Source organism: Ctenopharyngodon idella, chromosome 14, assembly GCF_019924925.1.
Source record: "Ctenopharyngodon idella isolate HZGC_01 chromosome 14, HZGC01, whole genome shotgun sequence".
In the NCBI taxonomy this organism is placed as follows: Eukaryota; Metazoa; Chordata; class Actinopteri; order Cypriniformes; family Xenocyprididae; genus Ctenopharyngodon; species Ctenopharyngodon idella.
The window spans coordinates 4,060,273-4,082,697 of NC_067233.1; the positions used below are offsets into that span (position 1 = coordinate 4,060,273).

The 22,425-nt window shown below is 36.7% G+C and overlaps 1 protein-coding gene across 4 annotated transcripts in view; it reads right to left on the reverse strand.

Annotated features, from left to right (window-relative positions):
* Nucleotides 1-6,229: 6,229 nt before the first annotated feature.
* Nucleotides 6,230-22,425, reverse strand: part of cplx2b (complexin 2b) — a 31,639-nt gene continuing 15,443 nt past the window's right edge. For all 4 annotated transcript variants that reach the window (XM_051860519.1, XM_051860523.1, XM_051860521.1 and 1 more), the window contains exons 2-4: nt 22,044-22,199; nt 14,321-14,496; nt 6,230-13,187 (exon numbers count right to left, since the gene is read on the reverse strand). In XM_051860519.1, the coding sequence (XP_051716479.1) occupies nt 12,990-13,187; nt 14,321-14,496; nt 22,044-22,074 (405 nt within the window). In that variant the 5' untranslated portion in view covers nt 22,075-22,199 and the 3' untranslated portion in view covers nt 6,230-12,989. The remainder of the gene's footprint in view (nt 13,188-14,320; nt 14,497-22,043; nt 22,200-22,425) is intronic.

Genomic DNA, 22,425 nt, shown 5'->3' on the forward strand with positions numbered 1-22,425 from the left:
GGTTCTTTCACGGGATCTCGATGACGGTTAGTTTTGTTCCTTCACGAGACCTCGATGACGGTTAGTTTTGTTCCTTCACGAGACCTCGATGACGGTTAGTTTGGTTCCTTCACGAGACCTCGATGACGGTTAGTTTTGTTCCTTCACGGGACGACGGTTAGTTTGGTTCTTTCCCGGGATCTCAATGGCGGTTAATTTTGTTCGTTCCTTCACGGGATCTCGATGACGTTTAGTTTGGTTCTTTCACGAGACCTCGATGACGGTTAGTTTTGTTCCTTCACGGGACGACGGTTAGTTTGGTTCTTTCCCGGGATCTCAATGGCGGTTAATTTTGTTCGTTCCTTCACGGGATCTCGATGACGGTTAGTTTCGTTCCTTCGCAGGATCTCGATGACGGTTATTTTCGTTCCTTCACAGGAACTTAATGATGGTTAGTTTTGTTCATTCATAGGATCTCGATGACAGTTAGTTTTGTTCCTTCACGCGACCTCGATGACGGTTAGTTTGGTTCTTTCACAGGATCTTGATGGCGTTTAGTTTGGTTCTTTCACGGGATCTCGATGACGGTTAGTTTTGTTCCTTCACGAGACCTCGATGACGGTTAGTTTTGTTCCTTCACGGGACGACGGTTAGTTTGGTTCTTTCCCGGGATCTCAATGGCGGTTAATTTTGTTCGTTCCTTCACAGGATCTCAATGACGGTTAGTTTCGTTCCTTCGCAGGATCTCGATGACGGTTATTTTCGTTCCTTCACAGGAACTTAATGATGGTTAGTTTTGTTCGTTCATAGGATCTCGATGACAGTTAGTTTTGTTCCTTCACAAGACCTCGATGACGGTTAGTTTTGTTCCTTCACGCGACCTCGATGACGGTTAGTTTGGTTCTTTCACGGGATCTTGATGACGGTTACTTTGGTTCTTTTACGGGATCTCGATGACGGTTACTTTGGTTCTTTTACGGGATCTCGATGACGGTTAGTTTGGTTCTTTCACAGGATCTCGATGACGGTTAGTTTGGTTCTTTCACAGGATCTCGATGACGGTTAGTTTGGTTCCTTCACGGGATCTCGATGATGGTTAGTTTGGTTCTTTTACAGGATCTCAATGGCGGTTAGTTTTGTTCGTTTCTCCACAGAATTTTAATGGCAGTTAGATTTGTTCCTTCACAGGATCTTAATGACGGTTAGTTTTTTTCCTTCACGGGATCTCGATGACGGTTAGTTTTTGTTCCTTCACAGGATTTCGATGACGGTTAGTTTTGTTCCTTCACGAAGGAACAAAGTTTTGTTCTTTCATGGGATCTCGATGACGGTCAGTTTGGTTTGTTCACGGGATCTCGATGATGGTTAGTTTTGTTCTTTCACAGGATATTAAGGATGGTTAGTTTTGTTCCTTCACAAGATCTCAATGACGGTTAGTTTGGTTCTTTCACAGGATCTCAATGACGGTTAGTTTCGTTCCTTCGCAGGATCTCGATGACGGTTATTTTCGTTCCTTCACAGGAACTTAATGATGGTTAGTTTTGTTCGTTCCTTCACGGGATCTCGATGACAGTTAGTTTTGTTCCTTCACAAGACCTCGATGACGGTTAGTTTTGTTCCTTCACGCGACCTCGATGACGGTTAGTTTGGTTCTTTCACGGGATCTTGATGACGGTTACTTTGGTTCTTTTACGGGATCTCGATGACGGTTACTTTGGTTCTTTTACGGGATCTCGATGACGGTTAGTTTGGTTCTTTCACAGGATCTCGATGACGGTTAGTTTGGTTCTTTCACAGGATCTTGATGACGGTTAGTTTGGTTCCTTCACGGGATCTCGATGATGGTTAGTTTGGTTCTTTTACAGGATCTCAATGGCGGTTAGTTTTGTTCGTTTCTCCACAGAATTTTAATGGCAGTTAGATTTGTTCCTTCACAGGATCTTAATGACGGTTAGTTTTTTTCCTTCACGGGATCTCGATGACGGTTAGTTTTTGTTCCTTCACAGGATTTCGATGACGGTTAGTTTTGTTCCTTCACGAAGGAACAAAGTTTTGTTCTTTCATGGGATCTCGATGACGGTCAGTTTGGTTTGTTCACGGGATCTCGATGATGGTTAGTTTTGTTCTTTCACAGGATATTAAGGATGGTTAGTTTTGTTCCTTCACAAGATCTCAATGACGGTTAGTTTGGTTCTTTCACAGGATCTCAATGACGGTTGGTTTTGTTCCTTCACAGGAACTTACTGATGGTTAGTTTTGTTCGTTCATACGATCTCAATGACGGTTAGTTTTAGATTAGCGTGTCTGATCCATTTTATACATACACAACATCTTTTATCATAATTAAAGATGTTTGGTTCATGGATGATGCTGCATTTTACATGCAGAACATCTAGTATTCTGCTTAATTTTGTTAGATGTTTAAATTTTTGATGTTGTACTAGTTCTAAAATTGTTTAACATTTGCATAATGTATTGTATAAGAATGAGTCATAATTTTAGGGTGGTTATAAAATCAGATGATGGGAGTGTTTGCAATTAAATGAACTCAGATTAGAAGTAATCTTTTTATATGAACAGCCAGTAATAAAATAAATGAAATCTCTGACCGAGGGAGAATGAATCTGTCTTAAAATAACTTAAATTTACAGTGTTTTGTCAGAACTGCTGATATGAGGAGGATAGTGTGAGTGTTTATTGATATTGTTGATTGTTTTATCATGTTTATGATCTATAGAAAGTATGCATTTGCTAAAATGTACATTTTTTCTACTATTTTTATATGCTTCATGTAACAGTGGAATTGTGTTCACTTTGTCCTACATATGCCATTAAAACTCCATTGGTTAAACCACAGCAACACACACAAACACACAAATGAAGAGGCAGAAGTGAAATGCTTTCTGCTTTTCTCTGCTAAAATGACATGACACATTTTCCTATCTCCCCTAATTTCCATTTCAGTAGATAGAGCTTCCAGGTCCCTTATGAGACTCTCTCAGTCCCTCAGGTCTTAATGGATTAGTTTCTCCACCAGCCATATTATTGGCTTTCGTTACTCTTCCAATTTGTCTTTCAGTCTTTGCTTCAGTAATTTATGGGACTTGATGTGAAACAAAACATTTTTGACATGCAATTTATTAGCACCCCACAATAACCTTTGCTGTTCAACAATTCATGCTCTCTGAACATTGTTTTTTTAACAGCTTTCCAATGAATAAAATTTGCAATTCACATGCAGGAGCAATATTTTATGCTTGGACACTTTCCTGCACTATTTGTGTTCAAATATCCAGATTGAACTACATTTCTTACTATCAGGATGTTTCTTGTTTCTTTGTGCAAACTTTAACTTAGCAAGCCTGACCAGTGTTGGGTTACTCCAAAAAAATCTTCAACAGTGTAATTAGATTACTGTACTAACTACTCTCACTATATAGTATTGCATTACTTATTACTAATTACTTTTTAAATTCATTATCAACCAAAATCAATCCAATATCCTCAAGCAAGAGTAGGCGAACAGCAGGTATATCCAACTTTTATCTGCTGTTTAAATCTTCTCTCGGTCTCGTGTTCTGTCACGGTAAAGCGTGTAGATAATCCAAATAAAAGATTTGTAACTCAGAATGATCGTTAATGACATAAACTTTAATAAAAACTCCTGGAATATCACAACGAAACAAACGTTCACTCAAGACAATGAAGAGAAGGAACATATAAGGCTTATATACACAAAGGATGATAATCAATGAAACGGGAACAGGTGTGTAACTAATCAACCATGACAACTAATAATAAATGAGAACTAGGGCAAATGATGATAATGAAAAGAGAACAAAACTAGAACAGAACAAGACATGAATGTGACTGAACTTTGGGATAAGGAATAGGAAAGATTGGTATCTAATGGGGATATTTCTTAGGTGAGGTGAAGTTAAAGGGTTAGTTCACCCAAAAGTGAAAATTGTGTCATTAATTACTCACCCTCATGTCGTTCCCCACCTGTAAGACCTTCATTCATATTCAGAACACAAATTAAGATATTTTTGATAAAATCCAATGGCTCAGTGAGGCCTCCATTGACAGCAAGATAATGAACACTTTCAAATGCCCAGAAAGCTACCAAAAACATATTTAGCAGTTCATGTGATTACAGTGGTTCAACCTTAATATTATGAAGCGACATGAATACTTTTTATTCAAGAATATCTAGTGATGGGAGATTTCAAAACACTGCTTCATGAAGCTTCGAACTTTTACGAATCTTTTGCTTCGAATCAGTAGTTCAGAGCGTGTATCAAACTGCTAAAGTCACGTGATTTCAGTAAACGAGCCTTTGTTACGTCATAAGTGTTTCAAAATTTCAATGGTTCACGTGACTTTGATACGCGCTTAAACGTTTAAACATTTGGTTGGTTTTATGTTGTTTAAGTTAATTTTAAGAGAAGAAATGTGACTTTTTGTAAAAGGAAAACTGATTATTAAATTAGTTTTTAAAAGAGGTAAATTATCTAATTAAAATTAGCAACTTACCCACTGACTCGGCTCAACTTACCCCTAACCTGGGATAAATTGAGCCACAGGAAAACTTTTTTTATAAGAAGCCATATTTTTCAAACCCTTTGTCATAGATGCATTCGGATCATTTAAATTGATAGGAAACATCCGGAAATTACTTTTCATTGTACTTCTGCCTCATTTTCCCTTATCTTGAGGACTGCATAAGTAAAAAAAAAAAAATGGCTCAACTTATCCCACTCTCCTCTACAGCGGGAAGATCTTTTGAAGCTAAATCAGGACAACAGTGGGAGATAATGGGTTCTGGGACCCTTATATATAACTTACTTATCAAATGTATAAGATTGTTTTGAAAACGTTAGAGTGTAAGAGAAAAAAACTCAGAAAATTGCTAAAACAAAGTTTGAGAAGTGGGACAAGCATATGAAGTAACAAACACATAACCTGTCATCAGATTCTTACAGTCTCATAGGAGCATGATATATATATAAACGTGAGTGGGTTTCGGTGAGCAAGTTCCACGTCAGCATTTGCTCATGAAATTCAGTCATAACCTTGCCTAATACATTTCAGGAAATCAGTGGGAGCTTTACTGTCAGAATGAGAGTTTTAAGGCAAAGACATGAGACGTGCATCTGCTAACACTCCCTTTTTTTAGTGCTAGACAGAGTTAGCTCTTCATTTAAATTCACAAAAACATTTTCATAAAGTGTTTTTATTTGCCATTTCCAAAAATGGTACTTCATTTAGGTTTATTAATGTAACATATTTACAGTGATTTGGTTTGACAGATATTTATTACACAACATGCGATAAGATACTCGTACCATGGATCAAAACCTCCGATGATTGAATGCTTCTTGACAAACTTTCTATTTTTTTCTGATAGCCTTTCAAAATGATCATAGTCACATATGACAGGCATTTATGGTGAAAAGGAATTAGTGTACAATAATGGAGAGGCGGTTGAAACAAGCTCTTGAAGGTGCAGTGTGTAAATTCTAGCGGCATCTAGCGGTGAGGTTGCGAATTGCAATATAGAGAAGCTACGGTGGCCGACACAGGACAAAGATGTCGTCGTCTGAGACAGCAGAGAGTAGCTAGTCAATCAAACACGCTCTGTAGAGCAGTTTGTCCATTTAGGGCTACTGTAGAAACATGTCGGCGCAAAATGGCGACTTCCATATAAGTGGATCCATGGTGTATGTAGATAGAAATGGCTCATTCTAAGTAAATAAAAACATAATGGTTCATTATGTAAGGTCTTTATACACCACTGAAAACATAGTTATGTATATTATATTGCATTTCTGTCAATAGATCCTCCTAAAAGTTACACATTGCACCTTTAAGTCTTAAGTCTTTTTCAAACACAGTAAAGCAAAATTACTATGCATGAAAAGAATGAAAAGAAATGGTATTGCTTGTTGCTGATAGCGTAACACACTTATCGACTATATGAGTTTGAAACATGAAAGCCTGTTAAGATCGGAAGTATAATTTTGTTAGCTATAAATAACACAACCAAGATTGTGCCTCAGCATGATCTGTAGCCAAACTAATCTTTTCACAAACTAGTCTAATTACAGCACAAGTGTGCTCATAAAATAAAATCTAGGGCTTTTTTGATGAAACTGGGTGCGGCACACTTTTGTTCCTCTCTATCGCAGTTTTAAGAAATGCATTATAATTAAACATACTTTTCTGACCAGATGAAGCTAGATGAAGGTTAATTTTGACAGAGTATTTGTTTATTCTGATCCAGAGTTCATGACAAATTATCAGAGATGCAGTAAACAGTTGACTAACATTACATTTCTATATGGTTTGCAATTGCTTTTAAAGAAGCCTCAAACACACAGCAAGAGGGTAGAAATCTGTTTTACTACATCATATACCAGTAATTAGATGTAAACTACTTTAAGCTAAAGTTAACTGTTACAAATTCATTCAAGTCCCTGACAACAGAAACTAGCTCAGCTGAATAAGTGCATTCATTATTTCACCCCAAACAGCCACAAAATTATGGCACAATGTGAAAGCATGCAATTCAAAACCTATATAAATGGCATATGTCATGTTTATGTACTGATTAAATGTTTCTAAATATACTTAATATGTACAAAATGATTAATATTTTGTTATGCTGAAACAAAAAGACCAGTGATGGCCTGCAGATTGACAGTTCTCCAGCTGACAGTGTTGGCAGGTGGTCAAAGTCACAGTAAATGAATGTATTTGATTGAATATTTGCAGAGATCAATCTGAATTCTTTTCTTATGCACGTACATGGAATGGGCAGTAAAAAGTGACAATATTTAAGAGTATCATGCATTTGCAGGCAAAAAAATGAAAACAAGTATCTCAAATATTTCACTTCATTCCTGAAGTAAATTAAAGCGTGCAAGTGTTCAGTCCAACCCAAGTGAAAGGTATGGTGGAAAAATGAAACATAGCCCTTAACATAGATACTGTTTGCCTCCAGATACAAATTAAAGCATCATTACACTTATATATATTGGTTAAATTTGAAAATGCCACATGTGATTTCACAGGCTGTGATTATAGCTTGTTAGTTCACTGAAATCTCAATGATATATTTCTGGATTGGATGGTTGTGTATTTATCATAATCATCTATCTTCTTTCAGACCAACACAATCGGAGATATATTTAAAATATTCTGGCTCCTCAAAGATTTATAATGGTTGTGAATGGGGGCCACATTTTGAAGCAAAAATAAAATGTATCCATCCAAAGCGATGCGTTTTTGTAAAAATATCCATATTTAAAACTTTATAAATTCAAATAACTAGCTTACAGCGGACGACCGTATACGCATACTGCACAAGTCGGTTTGCGCCAAATGAGTAACTGCCTGACGTGATGTATGACGCAGTATGTTGGAGTATCACAAGCTTAGACGCCTCTCACGGTTCAAACAAATATGACTGTGCAACAAACTCAAGCTCCTCTTCTCTTATATCAAAATTCTCCGACATTTATCTGACTTCTAATTCGTGACCGGTGTTTTGTTTTGCTCTCTCCTCTGCGCCTCTGCGCTCGTCATTGTGTGGGGTCAGAGGTTACTCTTCCGCAGCAAATCAAGGGATACGGCCGTCTGTCGGAAGCTAGTTATTAAAGTTAGTAAAGTTTTAAACATGGATATTTTTCTTACAAAAATGCATCGCTTCACTTCAGAAGGCCTTTATTAACACCCTGGAGCCGTATGGATTACTTTTATGGATGGATGCATTTTATTTTTGCTTCAAAACAGGCCCCCCATTCACAACCATTATAAAGCTTCGAGGAGCAAAATTTTTTTTAATATATCGCCGATTTTGTTCGTCTGAAAGAAGAAAGTCATATACACCTAGGATGGCTTGAGGGTGAGTAAATCATGGGAAAATTTTCATTTTTGGGTGAACTATCCCTTTAACAACGTGGCTGTGCAACCCAGGAATAAATGATTAAACTAATTAATAAATATTTTTAAAAGCAGTTTGAGTTTTGACAATAGTAGCACTGATAATATCTCAATATCTAAGAGAATGGAAAGAGTTCGGGTATAATATAAAGTGATTAAGCTGATATGATCAACCAAAGATATGCTTCAGATTTCATCATTAAAATAATTTCAAATCTATATATATATATATATTTTTTTTTTTTCTACTGCTGGACATCCGATAGCTTCTTAAAGATTACAGAATCACCAACACAGTAAGCCCTTTTACCCAGTTTATTATGTAATATTCATGTAATAAAAATTACATAAATTAAAATTCCAAATATGACTGTGATACATATATGAAAAGATGAATGTATCAATAAAGTGGGAATTGAAACCTAAAGTGTTTTGATTCTGTGGGGAATCAAACAACTCCTCAAAAAGTATTTGAACACGTGAGCCACAGTGTACAAATTTCTTTGCGTTTTATAACAAAATATGCCTACACTTTATTTTCATGTCCTTGTTACAGTGTAATTACATGTGTAATTACAGTGTAATTACAAGTACTTAGTAATATTAACTACATGTACTCACTATAGGGTTAGGATTAAGGTTTGAGGTTGCACTTTATTTTACAGTACGTGGACTAGTGTACTTACCTAAGAAAGTATAGTGGACAATACAAGGTAACTACATGTGTTATGGTTAGGTTTAGGGTTAAGTTCAAGGTTAGTACCTACACTCAAAAAAATGTTGGGTTTAAAACAACCAAATTGCTGGGTCTGTCCATTTTCCATCCAACTTGGGTTGTTTTTAACCCATCATTTTTTAGAGTGTAGTTACTGTAATTACTATAATAAGTACACAGTATGTACATGTGTAAACACAACACATAAAATAAAGTGCTACCAAGTTTTGGTTTAGGGTTACTTGCATGTAATATGCATAATTTGTAGTTATTACTACAGTAACTACATGTAATGTGTAACAAGGACACTGCAAAATGAAGTGTTACCCAAAATATTAAATGTATATCAAACAAAATTAGGTCTAGAATCAATTGTTTTCAGATGCCACTTCCGATGACATTCATACATGTTCAAGTACAACCAAAAGTGTTCAAATACATTTTGGGGTGACTTGAAGAGATGAACCACTGCATTGTGGCATGAATGTTTATGCCAAGAGGTATATTGGAAATACAACTATATCATCACATTTTTAGTCTGAGATCAAGTTGCAAATGATAAATGACTAGAAATGACCCTAGTTTAGACCCAGTAGCAAGGGTTTTGAAATGACCTCTCAGTTCTGTCAGTACCAAACAACCTGAATGATAGGCCTGATGATAATTCACCATATCCCATCAGACAGATGGGAACTAAGCCCTGGATAAAGGGTGCAGCTTCTGTTGCAGGGACAGAGATACATAAACAGGTACAACCTGACGTTCTGATTTGGTATTTAATGCAAAGTTTATCTGCATGCATACAGGAACATTAGGACTCCCATATCCCGATTCCACCATCTTCATGACAGTGGACACAGCCTGCTTTAGACTGTACTTTAGAGACATCAACAGGTATAACATGAAGTAACATTTTACAGCACATACAGGTACAGACGCACATAAATACACACTTACATTGAGAACGCAGAAACACGGAAATGTCATATACCTCAGTATATACACTTTCTGACATGTACTATGAAGAGTTAAATAGATAACATTTTTTTTTTACAGGTAACAGATGCATGACTACAAGATGATTATTTTTTCATTAATTATTGCAGTCTAACAATATGGCTTTGACTAGTGAAAAACCTTTCAGCACTACAAAAATTAAAAAGTCAATCTCATTCTTTCTTTATAATTTAATTAAAAAAAAAAAAAAAACGTACCTCCGTACTGCTAAAATTAAAGTCTACTTGAGAGTAGCATGTGTTATTCTAAAGTATGTCATTCTGTTCTTACTAAGATTTTTTTTTAAACAAACTTTACAATCTTAAAAGCAGTTTTATCACAGAACAGCCTAATGGGTACGAATACATTCCTGTTGTTAAATCGTTTGCTAACAGAGTTTAAAAAGGGACACATTTTCAATCTGACTGATTGGTAAACATACAAGTACTAACTTTGTGTAATCAACAAAATAAAAACTTATCTATAGGTTTATATTTCCCACCATGCAATACAATAGCCATTTGAGCATTACTTTACAAAATGAGTTTGCCTCTTTACCCCAGTATTCATAAACAGTTATGTAAACATTTAACCCCCCCTGCAAAAAAATGCGTCCAACATGTTTATCAAATGGCAGTGTTTACTCAATGCTTAAAAACATGAAGACATTGATGATTGAAATAAAAACTTCATCATATTTGTAACCCCACATCCGAATTTGCCAGCAGTAAAATGAATATTTTGGGCAGAATATGAGCTAGCATTTTTATAAATGATCATGTTGGTATAGTTTCACAGCAGAAATGATTGTTGTTGATCAGAATATTAACGGTTTCACAAAATATCATATTGTTGTAATAGATCATTTAACATGCCATTTCTTGAACTGTCAGCATTGTACACTCTAAAAAATGCTGGGTTGTTACAACCCAAATTTGGGTAAAAAAAAAAATGGACAAACCCAACCGCTGCACTCAAAAAAATTATTTTACGATACTGTTCAGTTTATTTAATAAATCATTTTCATTTAACACCATTGTATGTATTGTATTTTTCTCATTCAAACACAATTGCATTGTGTTAAACTGACTTGAAAACAGTTGCATTTTGGCTCAACTCAATATTTTCATTTTGAAAGAACATGTTTCTCTTAAGTAGGCCAAAAATAACATTTGATGCTTGTTTAATTTAAATGAAGTTAATCCAACACGATTCTTTTCAACCACTTTACTTAATCCATTTGAGTTGAGAGTAAATAAATGATTTTATTTGTGTTAAAATAGCATTATATTGAGTGTGAGTTAAATTTTTAAATTAAAATTTTAACCCAACGGTTGGGTTTGTCCATATTTGACCTAATTTTGGGTTGAAACCAAGTGCCAACCTCCCCCCGTTTCTCTTGAAGCCAATACGGAAGTGACCTAAACTGCAATTCATCGACTGGCCGCTAGGGACAGGCTCCAAAAGAGAGCAGAATCTCATTGACCCCCATGTTAAAATGCCCAACTTTACAGCAGAAAAAAACGTTTACAGCCTGATACAAATTGTGGTTTTGGTCTATATAGCTAAATTTGCCCTTCATGACAACTCTGAGGGGGGTGAATTTCTTTTTATAACTCATACGTTTAAATTATATTAAGCCTTAAAGTTCTGCATAATTAAGGGCGTGGCCACTTGAGTGACAGGTGGATTGCCGCTGATGTCACCAATAGGTGTCTGCTGCCGTCACGTCACCTCAGCTCCACCCACGTCCCGCCTCTTTGCCCATTTTCTGTTATTCGGGAGTGACGCACGGTGACGCGCTTCCAAGATGTCAACAGCCAGCTTTAGGTTTCAAAAATGCTCTTCAGAAACCTACGGGTGACGTTACGGACACTACGTCCATATTTTTTTACAGTCTAAAACAGCATTTTTAGAGTGTACCAATCACATCTTTACTAAGTTGTATAATTTCTTTGGTATTTTTTACTGTTGTGATTGAAGCTCATGTATTCCCAGTATTAATTTAGTATATATATTCATCAATAAATTCTTTTCAATTACACCATGACTCCATTATCTGCAACAGTACATTAACAGTTACCTACTTTTTTACTAAAAGCTCATTAAAAATCATGTCAGACCTTTACGTAACTTTCAGCTGAGGCAGGTATTTTCATGTTCCAGAACATCCAAAATATTTTGTTTTTAATAAAATTTTGATGCCAATTGATTATTTTTAATTTTCGTGTATGAGACCATTTAATTTTTGATTGTCGTATGTGTTTTGGCATTGAAAAATATACTGTGAAACAGTGACTGACTTCTGAATACATACTAAAAAGTCTGTAGAATCTTGTATTTCAAGTTCTGTATGTTTTTCAGATCTTGAATTCTCCTGAATAACTCTTAATTGTAAACGTCCAGTTTGTAAAAATATAAACTGTGTTTTTGTCACAGTTCTAGTATATACTGAGCTTTTCCTGATCTTTTGCTGGCAAGGCAAATGTGAATATTACTTGTGGTCAAATCAAGTTCTATTTCACACTACACTCTTAAAAATAAAGGTTCCAAATGGGGGGTTCCATTTTTTTTTTTTTCCTTAGTGTGCAGAACATTTTATAATCTAAAGAACCTTTTTCCAGTATAAAGAACCTTTTGTGCATTGAAAAGGTTCCATGGATGTTAAAGGTTCTTCAAAGAACCATCGATTCCAATAAAGAACCATTATTGTTTAAGAGTGTACAACAAAAATAAAATAAATATCAATACATCACAGACAAATGAGAACTGCCAGGCTGCATTCAGGTGGTCTAACGTGGCAAAACTAAGACGGTTTATCAGCGTCTCCCTTTTTTACAAATGCCAACATATCAATGATGGCAAATCTTATAGTAAGATTTCGACCTCATGCACACTACTAAAAGCATTACAGCTGCACTTCACTGACATTTTTGTTGTTTTCTGTGAAAGGAATATATCAAGCTACTGTTTTAAAATGCTTTGACCCCACTGTGTTTGAAATATATAGATCAATAAATCCAAGTAACCATCATATTCCCAGTGCCAGAGCTCAGTATCAAGATCCTGGAATGTGCCGTTAATGTGGGGCTGATCATTGAGTACCTAAGGCAGATAACTTTCTAAGTATCAGAAACCCTGGTGATCAGTAAACAAATAGAGATATCTTTAGAAAGTGTAAACAGTTTGAACCTGAATGGCAGTGAAAAGACCAAACATTGTCGGGTTATGATTAGTGTTTCTATCCGTAGAAAGGAACAAATAAAATTCCGTCAAGGCAGTGAAAAGCCTTTCACCTGTTTGGCAAAAATCCCCCCTCACCCATTTTCTTCCAGAAACAGCTTTGTGTCTGTTACTTTTTAAACATGTCTTGCAGAGGTCCCGGCAGGAATTTGAGAACGGTGTCTAGAATGCTCTCCTCATCCTCGTCATCATCTGCCCCGCAGCCTGCTGGGATTGCCTTTTTGGGGCGAGTCAAGGAGCCCTCGCACGCTTGTTCCATAGCCGCTTTCTCCTCGGCTTCCTTCTCTTCTTTCTTCTTTAGTCCATACTATATAAACATATATAAAATATATCAAGATAATTAGACAATAAGAAAAAAGGTATATTCAGAAATGCTGAAATGACGCCATTTCTCATAGTACTGTAGGTCTACTGTATAGCCTATATCTTATTTATGGGAGATTAAGTAAAATACCATGAATTGCATAGATCCAACTATATGCAAAATTATTGACGTGACTAGGAAAATCGTTTTTTTGCCAATTATATGCTATATACTATACTATATACTGTATAATATAATAAACTATATGCTATATTCTGCTATACTATACAATGTACTCTACCATTCAAAAGATTGTGTATTAAACATTTGCTGCTTAATATTTCTGTGGACACTGTGATACATTTTTTTTAGGATTATATAACGTATAGAAAGTTCAAAAGAACAGCATTTATTTGAAATAGATTTTTTTTGTGACTTTTGATCAATTTAATGCATCATTTCTGAATAAAAGTATGAATTTCTTTAAAAACAAACTTTTGAACAGTAGTGTACCAAACTATACTACACTATACATATATATATATATATATATATATATATATATATATATATATAACATCAAAACATGTATCTTGTAGGATTTAATTGTCTTATTTAGATTTATATTTATGCAGACGCTTTTATCTGAATCGACTTACAAAAGAGAATCAAGCAATTCGTCAAGAGCCAACAATATTTATCATATTGGCCTTAAAGTCACCCAGTTCTGATACATTTCTAAGGCTCTTAGGCTCGATTATGATCAGGTCATGTCCAGATGTTCTCATGCTGGTTCTTATTGCTACATTCATGATCCTGTAATGACCTGATACTCTCGGCTAACACTAACTCTGTTTTCCTCCCTTAAGAAGGAGCTGTTAAATTAGCTGTAATTAGCTGACATTAAGACCTCCTGCAAATGTGACATTTCATTAAAGGGTAATGGAGATTCTTATTTGAGGCATTATCCCCACACACACATTAATCATTAAGTCCCGTCATCGTGGTTTAACGGCTTCATCCTGCTTTAATTCAAAATTGATTAGCAATTAGCAAATGATCTCATGCTTACCAATTCCTCTAGTCTATACAGTTGTCACAAGAAGCTAAAGTGGATGGGAATGTGAAACATGTACCTTATCTCGAATGGCCTGTCTGACTTTTTCTCTCTCTGCCTCCATACGAGCATGTTTGGCTTTCCGTTCCTCCTCTTGTTGTCTCAGTGCCTCCTGCCTTTCTTCCTCCTTCTTCTGGGAATCAGGGTCCTTCTCCTCCTCTCCACCTAGCATCTTCCCCATGTCTTTGGTTGCCCCTGTGCCAAAGAAAAAAAAAAAGCGAAAGAAATCCTATTACCATCATAGAAGTGTTACGAGCTGGCTGTAATAAGCACACGGTGAAGGAGAATCCAACAGAGACGCTATATTTTTAAACAAAACAAACATGTAGGAGATCACATGAGATTAACACAATCACTATACCTTAAACGAGAACTGACAGAGAACTGAAGAGAACCAGGAGTACAAATACACAGGTGGTAATAAGAGAACTCAATTAGACACAGGTGGGGATAATCAGTAACTAAGGGAACAAACTGACACACACTACGAAGCTAGGGCTAAATCCGAAATCGCCTCCTAAACCCTCAATCACTATTCTCTACGTTAGTCCACTAATACACTTGAAGGAGTGAATAAAAATGAGTGAGCGAATTCGGACAGCCTTTGAGTGTACATCGGTTGCACACTCATTGTTGCGGTGCAATGTGGGATACAATGAGTGCACTCTATAACGTCCACTATGGTTTTGGACACCACTATAAATGGCTGTCCCCTCAAATAATGCCCTATTTGAGGGTATAGGAGGCGATTTCGGATTCAGTCTAGGTCAATGTCCAATGATAGGGAACACAGGCAAATGGGAACAAGGAAAACAGAACCAAAAATAACCAAAATATCAAAATATATTATCGTGAACACAAGTTAAGTAGCCCAAGAAAAAGAGGTTTTTAACTGGATGGTGGACAGCAGTGTGAGTAAAATAATAGACACCCCAGCCATGTTTAAGTCCAAAGTCTGAAAAACTGCACTTAACCTTTTCACAGGCATTTTGTTTTCATAGTTAGACAGATATTGTGATGTATAGGATTGTCTAGAAATATATTATCGCAGAATTGCTGTATCATGATATTATTAGTATCGTGAGCCATGTATCGTGTATCCTTTTGTGAGGTACTCTGTAAATCCCACCCCTACTGAGGACTGAGGTGGAGCTGGCGGGACCGAGGCAGAGCCGAAGGTAAGGCGGAACCAGACGAAGCACAGCAGATGGCTCGGAAGCCCGTAGCGCGGGCAGGGCGACATCTGATGAAGGTGGAGCCGGAGGGACAAGGGAGCCCGTTGGAGTCCAGTGGAGCTGCAAGGACGATGGTCTCTGGTGGAGCCGAGGGAGGGAGGAGCCAAGGTGGGGCCAATAGGTTAACAGGCCAAGGTGAAGTGACAGGATCAGCGGCTAGAGGCAGAGCCGGGGGATCTTCTTTACTGGGCAGATTTGGAGACCGCAAGACCATAGATAAATCCACACAGTGGAGAGGTGTCAGTAGGAGAGCCGCCGGACTGAAGGGAGCTGAGGAGGGGCTGAAGAACTGGCTGTTATAAGAAGAGGAGGCAGGAGAGGGAGGCTGGGCAGGAAATCTGGAGACACAGGAGACTTCAAGCTGGACGGGACCAGCAGGGACAGGAGAATCAGGGATTCTCTAAAACTAAACAGACATAGAAATAACCCTGACAAGAAGTCACCTATAAGTGGTTTTCAATGGCTGAAACTGATATATAGAGACTTTCCAGAGAGCTGTTATTTATTTACACTACCATTCAAAAGCAAGGGGTCAGTAAGATATTTAAGAAATTAATACTTTTATTCAGCAAGGATGCAATAAATATATTAAAAAAAAATTACACTAAAGACATTTGTTACAAAGGATTTCTATTTCAAATAAATTCTGTTATTTTGAACTTTCTATTCATCAAAGAATGCTAAAAAAAAAAAAGTATCACAGTTTCCACAAAAATATTAAGCAGCTTAACTGTTTTCAACATTGATAATAATAAGAAATGTTTCTTGAGCAGCAAATCAGCATATTAGAATGATTTCTGAAGAATCATGTGACACTGAAGACTGGAGTAATGAAGCTGAAAATTCAGCTTTGATCACAGGAATACATTACATTTTAAAATATATTAAAACAGAAAGCATTTACTGTTTAGTTAACAATACTGCTTTTATCAGTTAAATGCAGAGTTGGTGAGCATAAGAGACTTCAAAAACACTTCAAAAATTTGACCAACCCCTAACTTTGGTAGTGCAATTATATATATATATATTTTTCACAAATTCCAGAGAGACTGATCACGTTTTCCACTGCACAATTCCTAACATGATGATATACCGGAGCCAAAATGATGAAGGCAAACAGAGACACCAGAATGATGCATATGCCACTCCTCTCACTGCCATCTGTTTAAATGGTGCGACTCTACCTATCACGCTGTGTATTCGACATCATGTTTTGGTTTCAGCAAACAACAGCCGCAGGTCATTATGGGTAATGCAGTAATAAATGCTTTAAAGCAATGCCCATATTTGCATATACCTCGATGTTCACTTCAACTATATGTTTTAAAATGCAAAGCACAGCTGTGTTTGAAAATTGATACAGACGGTCTCAGAAACATGCTGAAAGATTTGGTTGCAAATGCTGTACTATTGCTTTAAGTCATTAATCATTTGCATAATGGCTGTGCGTAATGTGTCTCTACAAGCAACTGTACACTCATTTATTATTAATGGCAGTCATTTATTATGCATGAGTATGCATTTGAAATCCAGCATCAAGGTCTACGCATTACCTTCACATGTGTTTAATTGCTTCTATATGACACTCAGGACACTGAAGGGGAAAGGAGTGACAGTGCACTCTTTAAGTGGCCTTTAACTGTCTGTGTGTGTATGTCTAGGACACCCTGAGCTGACATAAAAGTGCTCGTATGCGTCATGCTGCAGGTTGCCCATGGTCCACAAGGACCGTATGATTTCATTCACTTTCTAACCCTGATATTTTCTTTTAAAGAATTCTCTGTTTAAGGACTACAACAAACGGCTGGTACGGACTACAACAAGCTTCTTCTCGGGTTAGTGACATCACTAACCCTAAAAATTTACATAAACCCTGCCGCCGAGAACACACAACAAAGGGTGTGAGGCCATGTTGGGCTGCTTTAGAGAAGAGGAAGAGTTGTTGTAGTAGAGTGTTGTTGCCATGCCGTCATTTTACACCGGACTGCTTCACAAACGAGGGTCAATTCAACGCTGGATTTGCACAAAAGATTAACATGACGGCACATGCTAGTCGATGAGTTGAATCAACGCCACAGCAACTACATACATTTATCCACTAACCGTTCAGAAACGTCCAGTTTCATTCTAAAAGTTGTAACTTCTTCCTGAGTCTCTCCATCAGTGTCGACTCCGGTTTGAACAATGTAAGGCTGAACACCGTTACTGACAATCCTCATTTTGGCTGCCTGAGATTCTCCAGCTTTGTTGTTGTTGAGCAAACAAAGCATGAGCTGTTAAAGCTCTGCCCTCTTCTGGAAAGGGGGCTGGGAGCAACAGCTCATTTGCATTTAAAGGAACACACACAAAAAGGCATGTTTTTGCTCACGCCCAAATAGGGGCAAATTTGACAAGCTATAATAAATGATCTGTGGGGTATTTTGAGCTGAAACTTCACAGACACATTCTGGGGACACCAGAGACTTATATTACATCTTAAAAGGGGCATTATAGGTCCTCTTTAAGCAGTGAAAGAATGCATGGTGAGATATAAGAATACATGAAAAACAATGGAAAAGTAGTGCAGTGGAATGGAAAAACAGCCCCTTAGTGTATAATTTCTGTGCTACCAAACAAAATGTAACAATTTTTTTTAAAGATTCATGAACACTCCTCCCTTCCGCCATTGGTCGATCAAACTGATAGCCCTGCCCTAAACTCACACAATTGGTTGAGCCAATGTTGCTGTTGTTGGGCTAGTCGGGATGCTAAAACAAACAGAGTAATGTTTTGATGATGATAAACAGCCACAGTGCTACACTTTATGGGGAAATAAATCCACAGATGTCTTAATAATACTTGTCTATACATATTAAACTGCAATATGACAAAGTATTTAAAAAGTGACATGCTACAGCATAAAGATTTAAACATTCTTCAGATTTTCACATCACATGAATTGTTCTACAAACACAAAGCAATTGCCGCTCCTGAGAGCTTAAAGAAAGATGTAGGCCAGTGAATGTAGTTCTGTTGTCATGTTTAAAGCCACACAGAGGGTGGTTAACATAACAAAAGAACTGCTTCCCTCCATCAGATTCTTCATGGCTTTACATCAAAGCACTTGGCAGGAACAGCAGTGATGGTTATGGATGGAAGAGCAAATCTGGGCTCTGGATAATGATGGCGCAGCGGCCGGAACTGTATTCCAGTATCTCTGGAAAAAGCCTAATTCTTAATGATATGTGAATTATCAGAGCTTAGGAAATTAGCATATTAATTACTTTTTTTTTATAACAGTAAAGTAGTAGTAGTAAAATAGGTCACTTGTATTTTATAAGCACTGCTAGCCTTTAATACAGTCTCAAAAAGAAATATCTTACAGTAGGAGAAGAGTATCTGCGAATGATTAATAAGAGGTTGGTGAGTGTATCTGGAGATATTTTGTGTGATTATGCCCTCTTATAATATCACATGAACGCAACAGCCTTATCGGTTAATAAGCAGAGATGTCCTGAAGCACATTTTTATTACATTTTATGCCTGTTTCTGTTTTCCATCTTTCTTTAATAAAAGTCTCTCACACCAACAGACAACAAACATAAACGTTGTTTTTTACAGTCTGCTGAACGCGGAGGGCAGCGTGCGGTGACTTCTCTGTGGGATCTTGAAGGAATTCTATATGCTTCTGAATAATTTGCAAGGGTTGAAGAAATCTAGCTAGGGAAAGTCTGTTTAATAATGGATGATTTTCATGAGTAAATCATGCTCCATTACCTCAGAGCTATGGAGCAGAATTTAAGCTATGTCATTTTATAAGGTCTATGCTGCAAACACCGTAAAAATCACCACATTTGGTAAAGATTTCAGACTTCAGGATCAAATTCAGGGCACATTTACATTTCAAAGCTTTCTGATGTATTAAAAGTGCTATTTCTTTCATATTTCATTTTATGTTAGTCACAATCTGACATCCATGTGGAACACCAAAGTGTAAAATACGACGTACAGTGAAAAGACAGTCTGTGTTTCTTAAAGACACCTCACGCAGAAGGTCATTGTGTGGTCACACAGGCAATCTGCTACATCTGGCCCACTCAAGGGAATTGAAAGGGGAGAAATACATTTCGTTTTATTGCCCATAGTCACTCAGCTGATAAAACCAAATCAAGAAATTGATTTAAGGGCTCGGTGACCTTTAGACAAAGTTATATTAATGGGACGGTGCGAATCTATATACACACAACAAATAAATGTCAAATAAAGTAAACTATAACAAGATCAATAACCACTTTGTTTTATTATTGTTCAAAATGTATGAATAACAAAAACATGTTGCTGATGTATTGTCTTGCATTCAATTACTAGCTAGAAGTTTTTTTTTAATGTGTTAACTTTATTAACTAAATTAATTTTAATACTAAATAATCGAATCTAATACTTATCAATAAATACTGTTGGTTTTTATGTAATGAATTATTTTAATTGCACCAGATCACATTTTACAGTGAATAAAAATGTATCTCTTAAAAACCGTCATCAGTTCCAGGTCACGTGCTAAAAAAAATATATAAATATTTAAAAATATTAATAATTATATAAATATAAAAACTGATAATAGTCCTCAAAACCAAACATAGACCTATAGAGGGTATGCATAGACGTCACTTTCCCGCCGGAACGCGCTCCCTCAGCTGGACTGAGTGGCAAAAGAACCTGCTGGATGACTGGATTTAATAGGGGAAACTGCAAAAACGCGAGTAAAACAAACGATTACACTAAAGGTTGGGCTCGAAAGTGTTCCTTACGACATGTCAAAGAAACCAAATCAATCAGGAATCGTGTTTCCTGGCATTTGTATGTGCCTGATTTCGACGCCGAGGAAATACATAAAGCAAATCGGCCTGTGAACACTTTATATAACTACAATATAGGTAGGTCTAAATCGGAGTGATCACTTATATCAATGTTATATATATCGTCCAGCCCTAAAACTTGTATAGTTTTTTGTCAGTGTTTATTTAAAAACACCCAATTATGCAGAATATAAGATGGTAAATATTTAATTGATGAGTTGTCAACACAATATATAACAATACAATATATAGGGTATGATTTTACCCCAAAATCCAACATTTTGACACAAAATGATAACTGCAAAACATGTTTCTTCGCCTGGAGTCCAGCTGTTTCTATGAATTGCAGCGACCTGTTTGCTTCTTTTTTTCTGTAGCTTTCAGCAGTCTGTAAAATACACCTCAGACTTTGTGTCAAAGCTATTTGTACAGTCAGTCGCAAAGCTCTTTCCCGTTTTGGATGTGTTTTTCGCGGCATTCACGCTGAAAACCAATGCTGCCACTCAGTCTTTTGCCACTCAGTGGGCGTAACCGCAGTCATAACGGTCGACGGTGACGTCACGTGCATACCCTCTATGTTATGTATAATAACAGGCATATCCTGTGCTTACAACAGGCGTTTTGGAAGGCAACAGTTTTTTTTTTAATGTGGCAACGTCTAAATTAACTGGAATTATTTTACTATTCTAAAACGGAGAGTTCCGGCCCTTGATTCTGATTGGTTGAGCCGCGTTCGAAGCCGTTGTAAGATTCCAGAAAACGTACAGCTGACCGCATTACATAAGTATCGCTGCGCCACTGAGTGTGTATGTTGCTGCGTCTGTCTTAGCAACCACTCTTAGCAACGTAAACATATGTTTGTTCTCTACTGATTTTGTTCATTGAAGCTTACTGCATTATGTAGAAGAGTATCGTGAGATAGATATTGAGTGACCGAGCGTATTACCTGCATTCAGATTTAGCATTTTCCTTAAGGTCAGTCCTATATTCATAATAAAAAAATCCGTTTGAATGTCCGCTTGTCCTTTTAACAATTAATGGGTTTTCCCGAGTCCTGCTGACGCTAATCAAAGCATTTTCATCTTGTTCCGTGTTCATAACAAGTTTCAATATAAAAGTCTTTGCTACTGAGTGACTCCATGCCGCCATCTAATGGCGTAATAAATGTAACTTCTCTTACTGTTCACTGTCAGGGACTATTTATTTTCCAGCGGAAGGAAGGCTTTTAGTGATTTTACTTCATGAAAGTTGCATTGATACATATTTTTTGGCTTTAATATTTGTATTGTGTGGTAACCGTTTTATAAAAGCAATAAGCCCCGTGAAACTCTGCTCCGCGCCTAACAACGCCCCTTAGCTGTTATAAATTCATTGTAATAAACCAAGGCTTCTTGAGGTTTGTTGCTTTAATAAATACTTTTAATATAATGTTAATGTTTCAATTATTTAATTATCAGTAAATGTTGTTGTTTTTAATTTAATTGATTATTTGAATATTACACTGAAGAAAAATTTCTCATCGTCATCAATTTCTGCCATGTGTCAGATAAAAGTTAAATAATGAACCATATGAATGCAAACAATACAATCTGATTCTTGGTCTTGACCAAACTGACTTTTGGATTGAGACTAATATGCCAGTTATATGGCAGTTTGATAACATGACACTTACCGCCCAGTGCTTGTTTCATCACAAAATCCATGATGCACTCAGATATCTGGTCCTCTTATAGCTAAAGAAGATGTTGCATTTAGTCTTGCCGTGATCCTGATTCTGCCGGTCCACCACAGTGTGTCAGTCTTCTGTTTCCTGATGAATCCTTCACACCTATTGGGAAAAAAAGTGAAGAAAACCTGATCAGCATGCAACGTAAATCAGAAATACTGAGAGTACAGTTAGATAATACTGATCACTATATTGTCAATACAACCTCGTCCATCACATCTGTTAGTATTTGAGCTGATATTTTACAATGCTACCATAAAAAGTCATAATATCTGCAAACAAATGCGAGTTTATGTTATTCTGAGCTTCTAGACAAATCCCACACAGC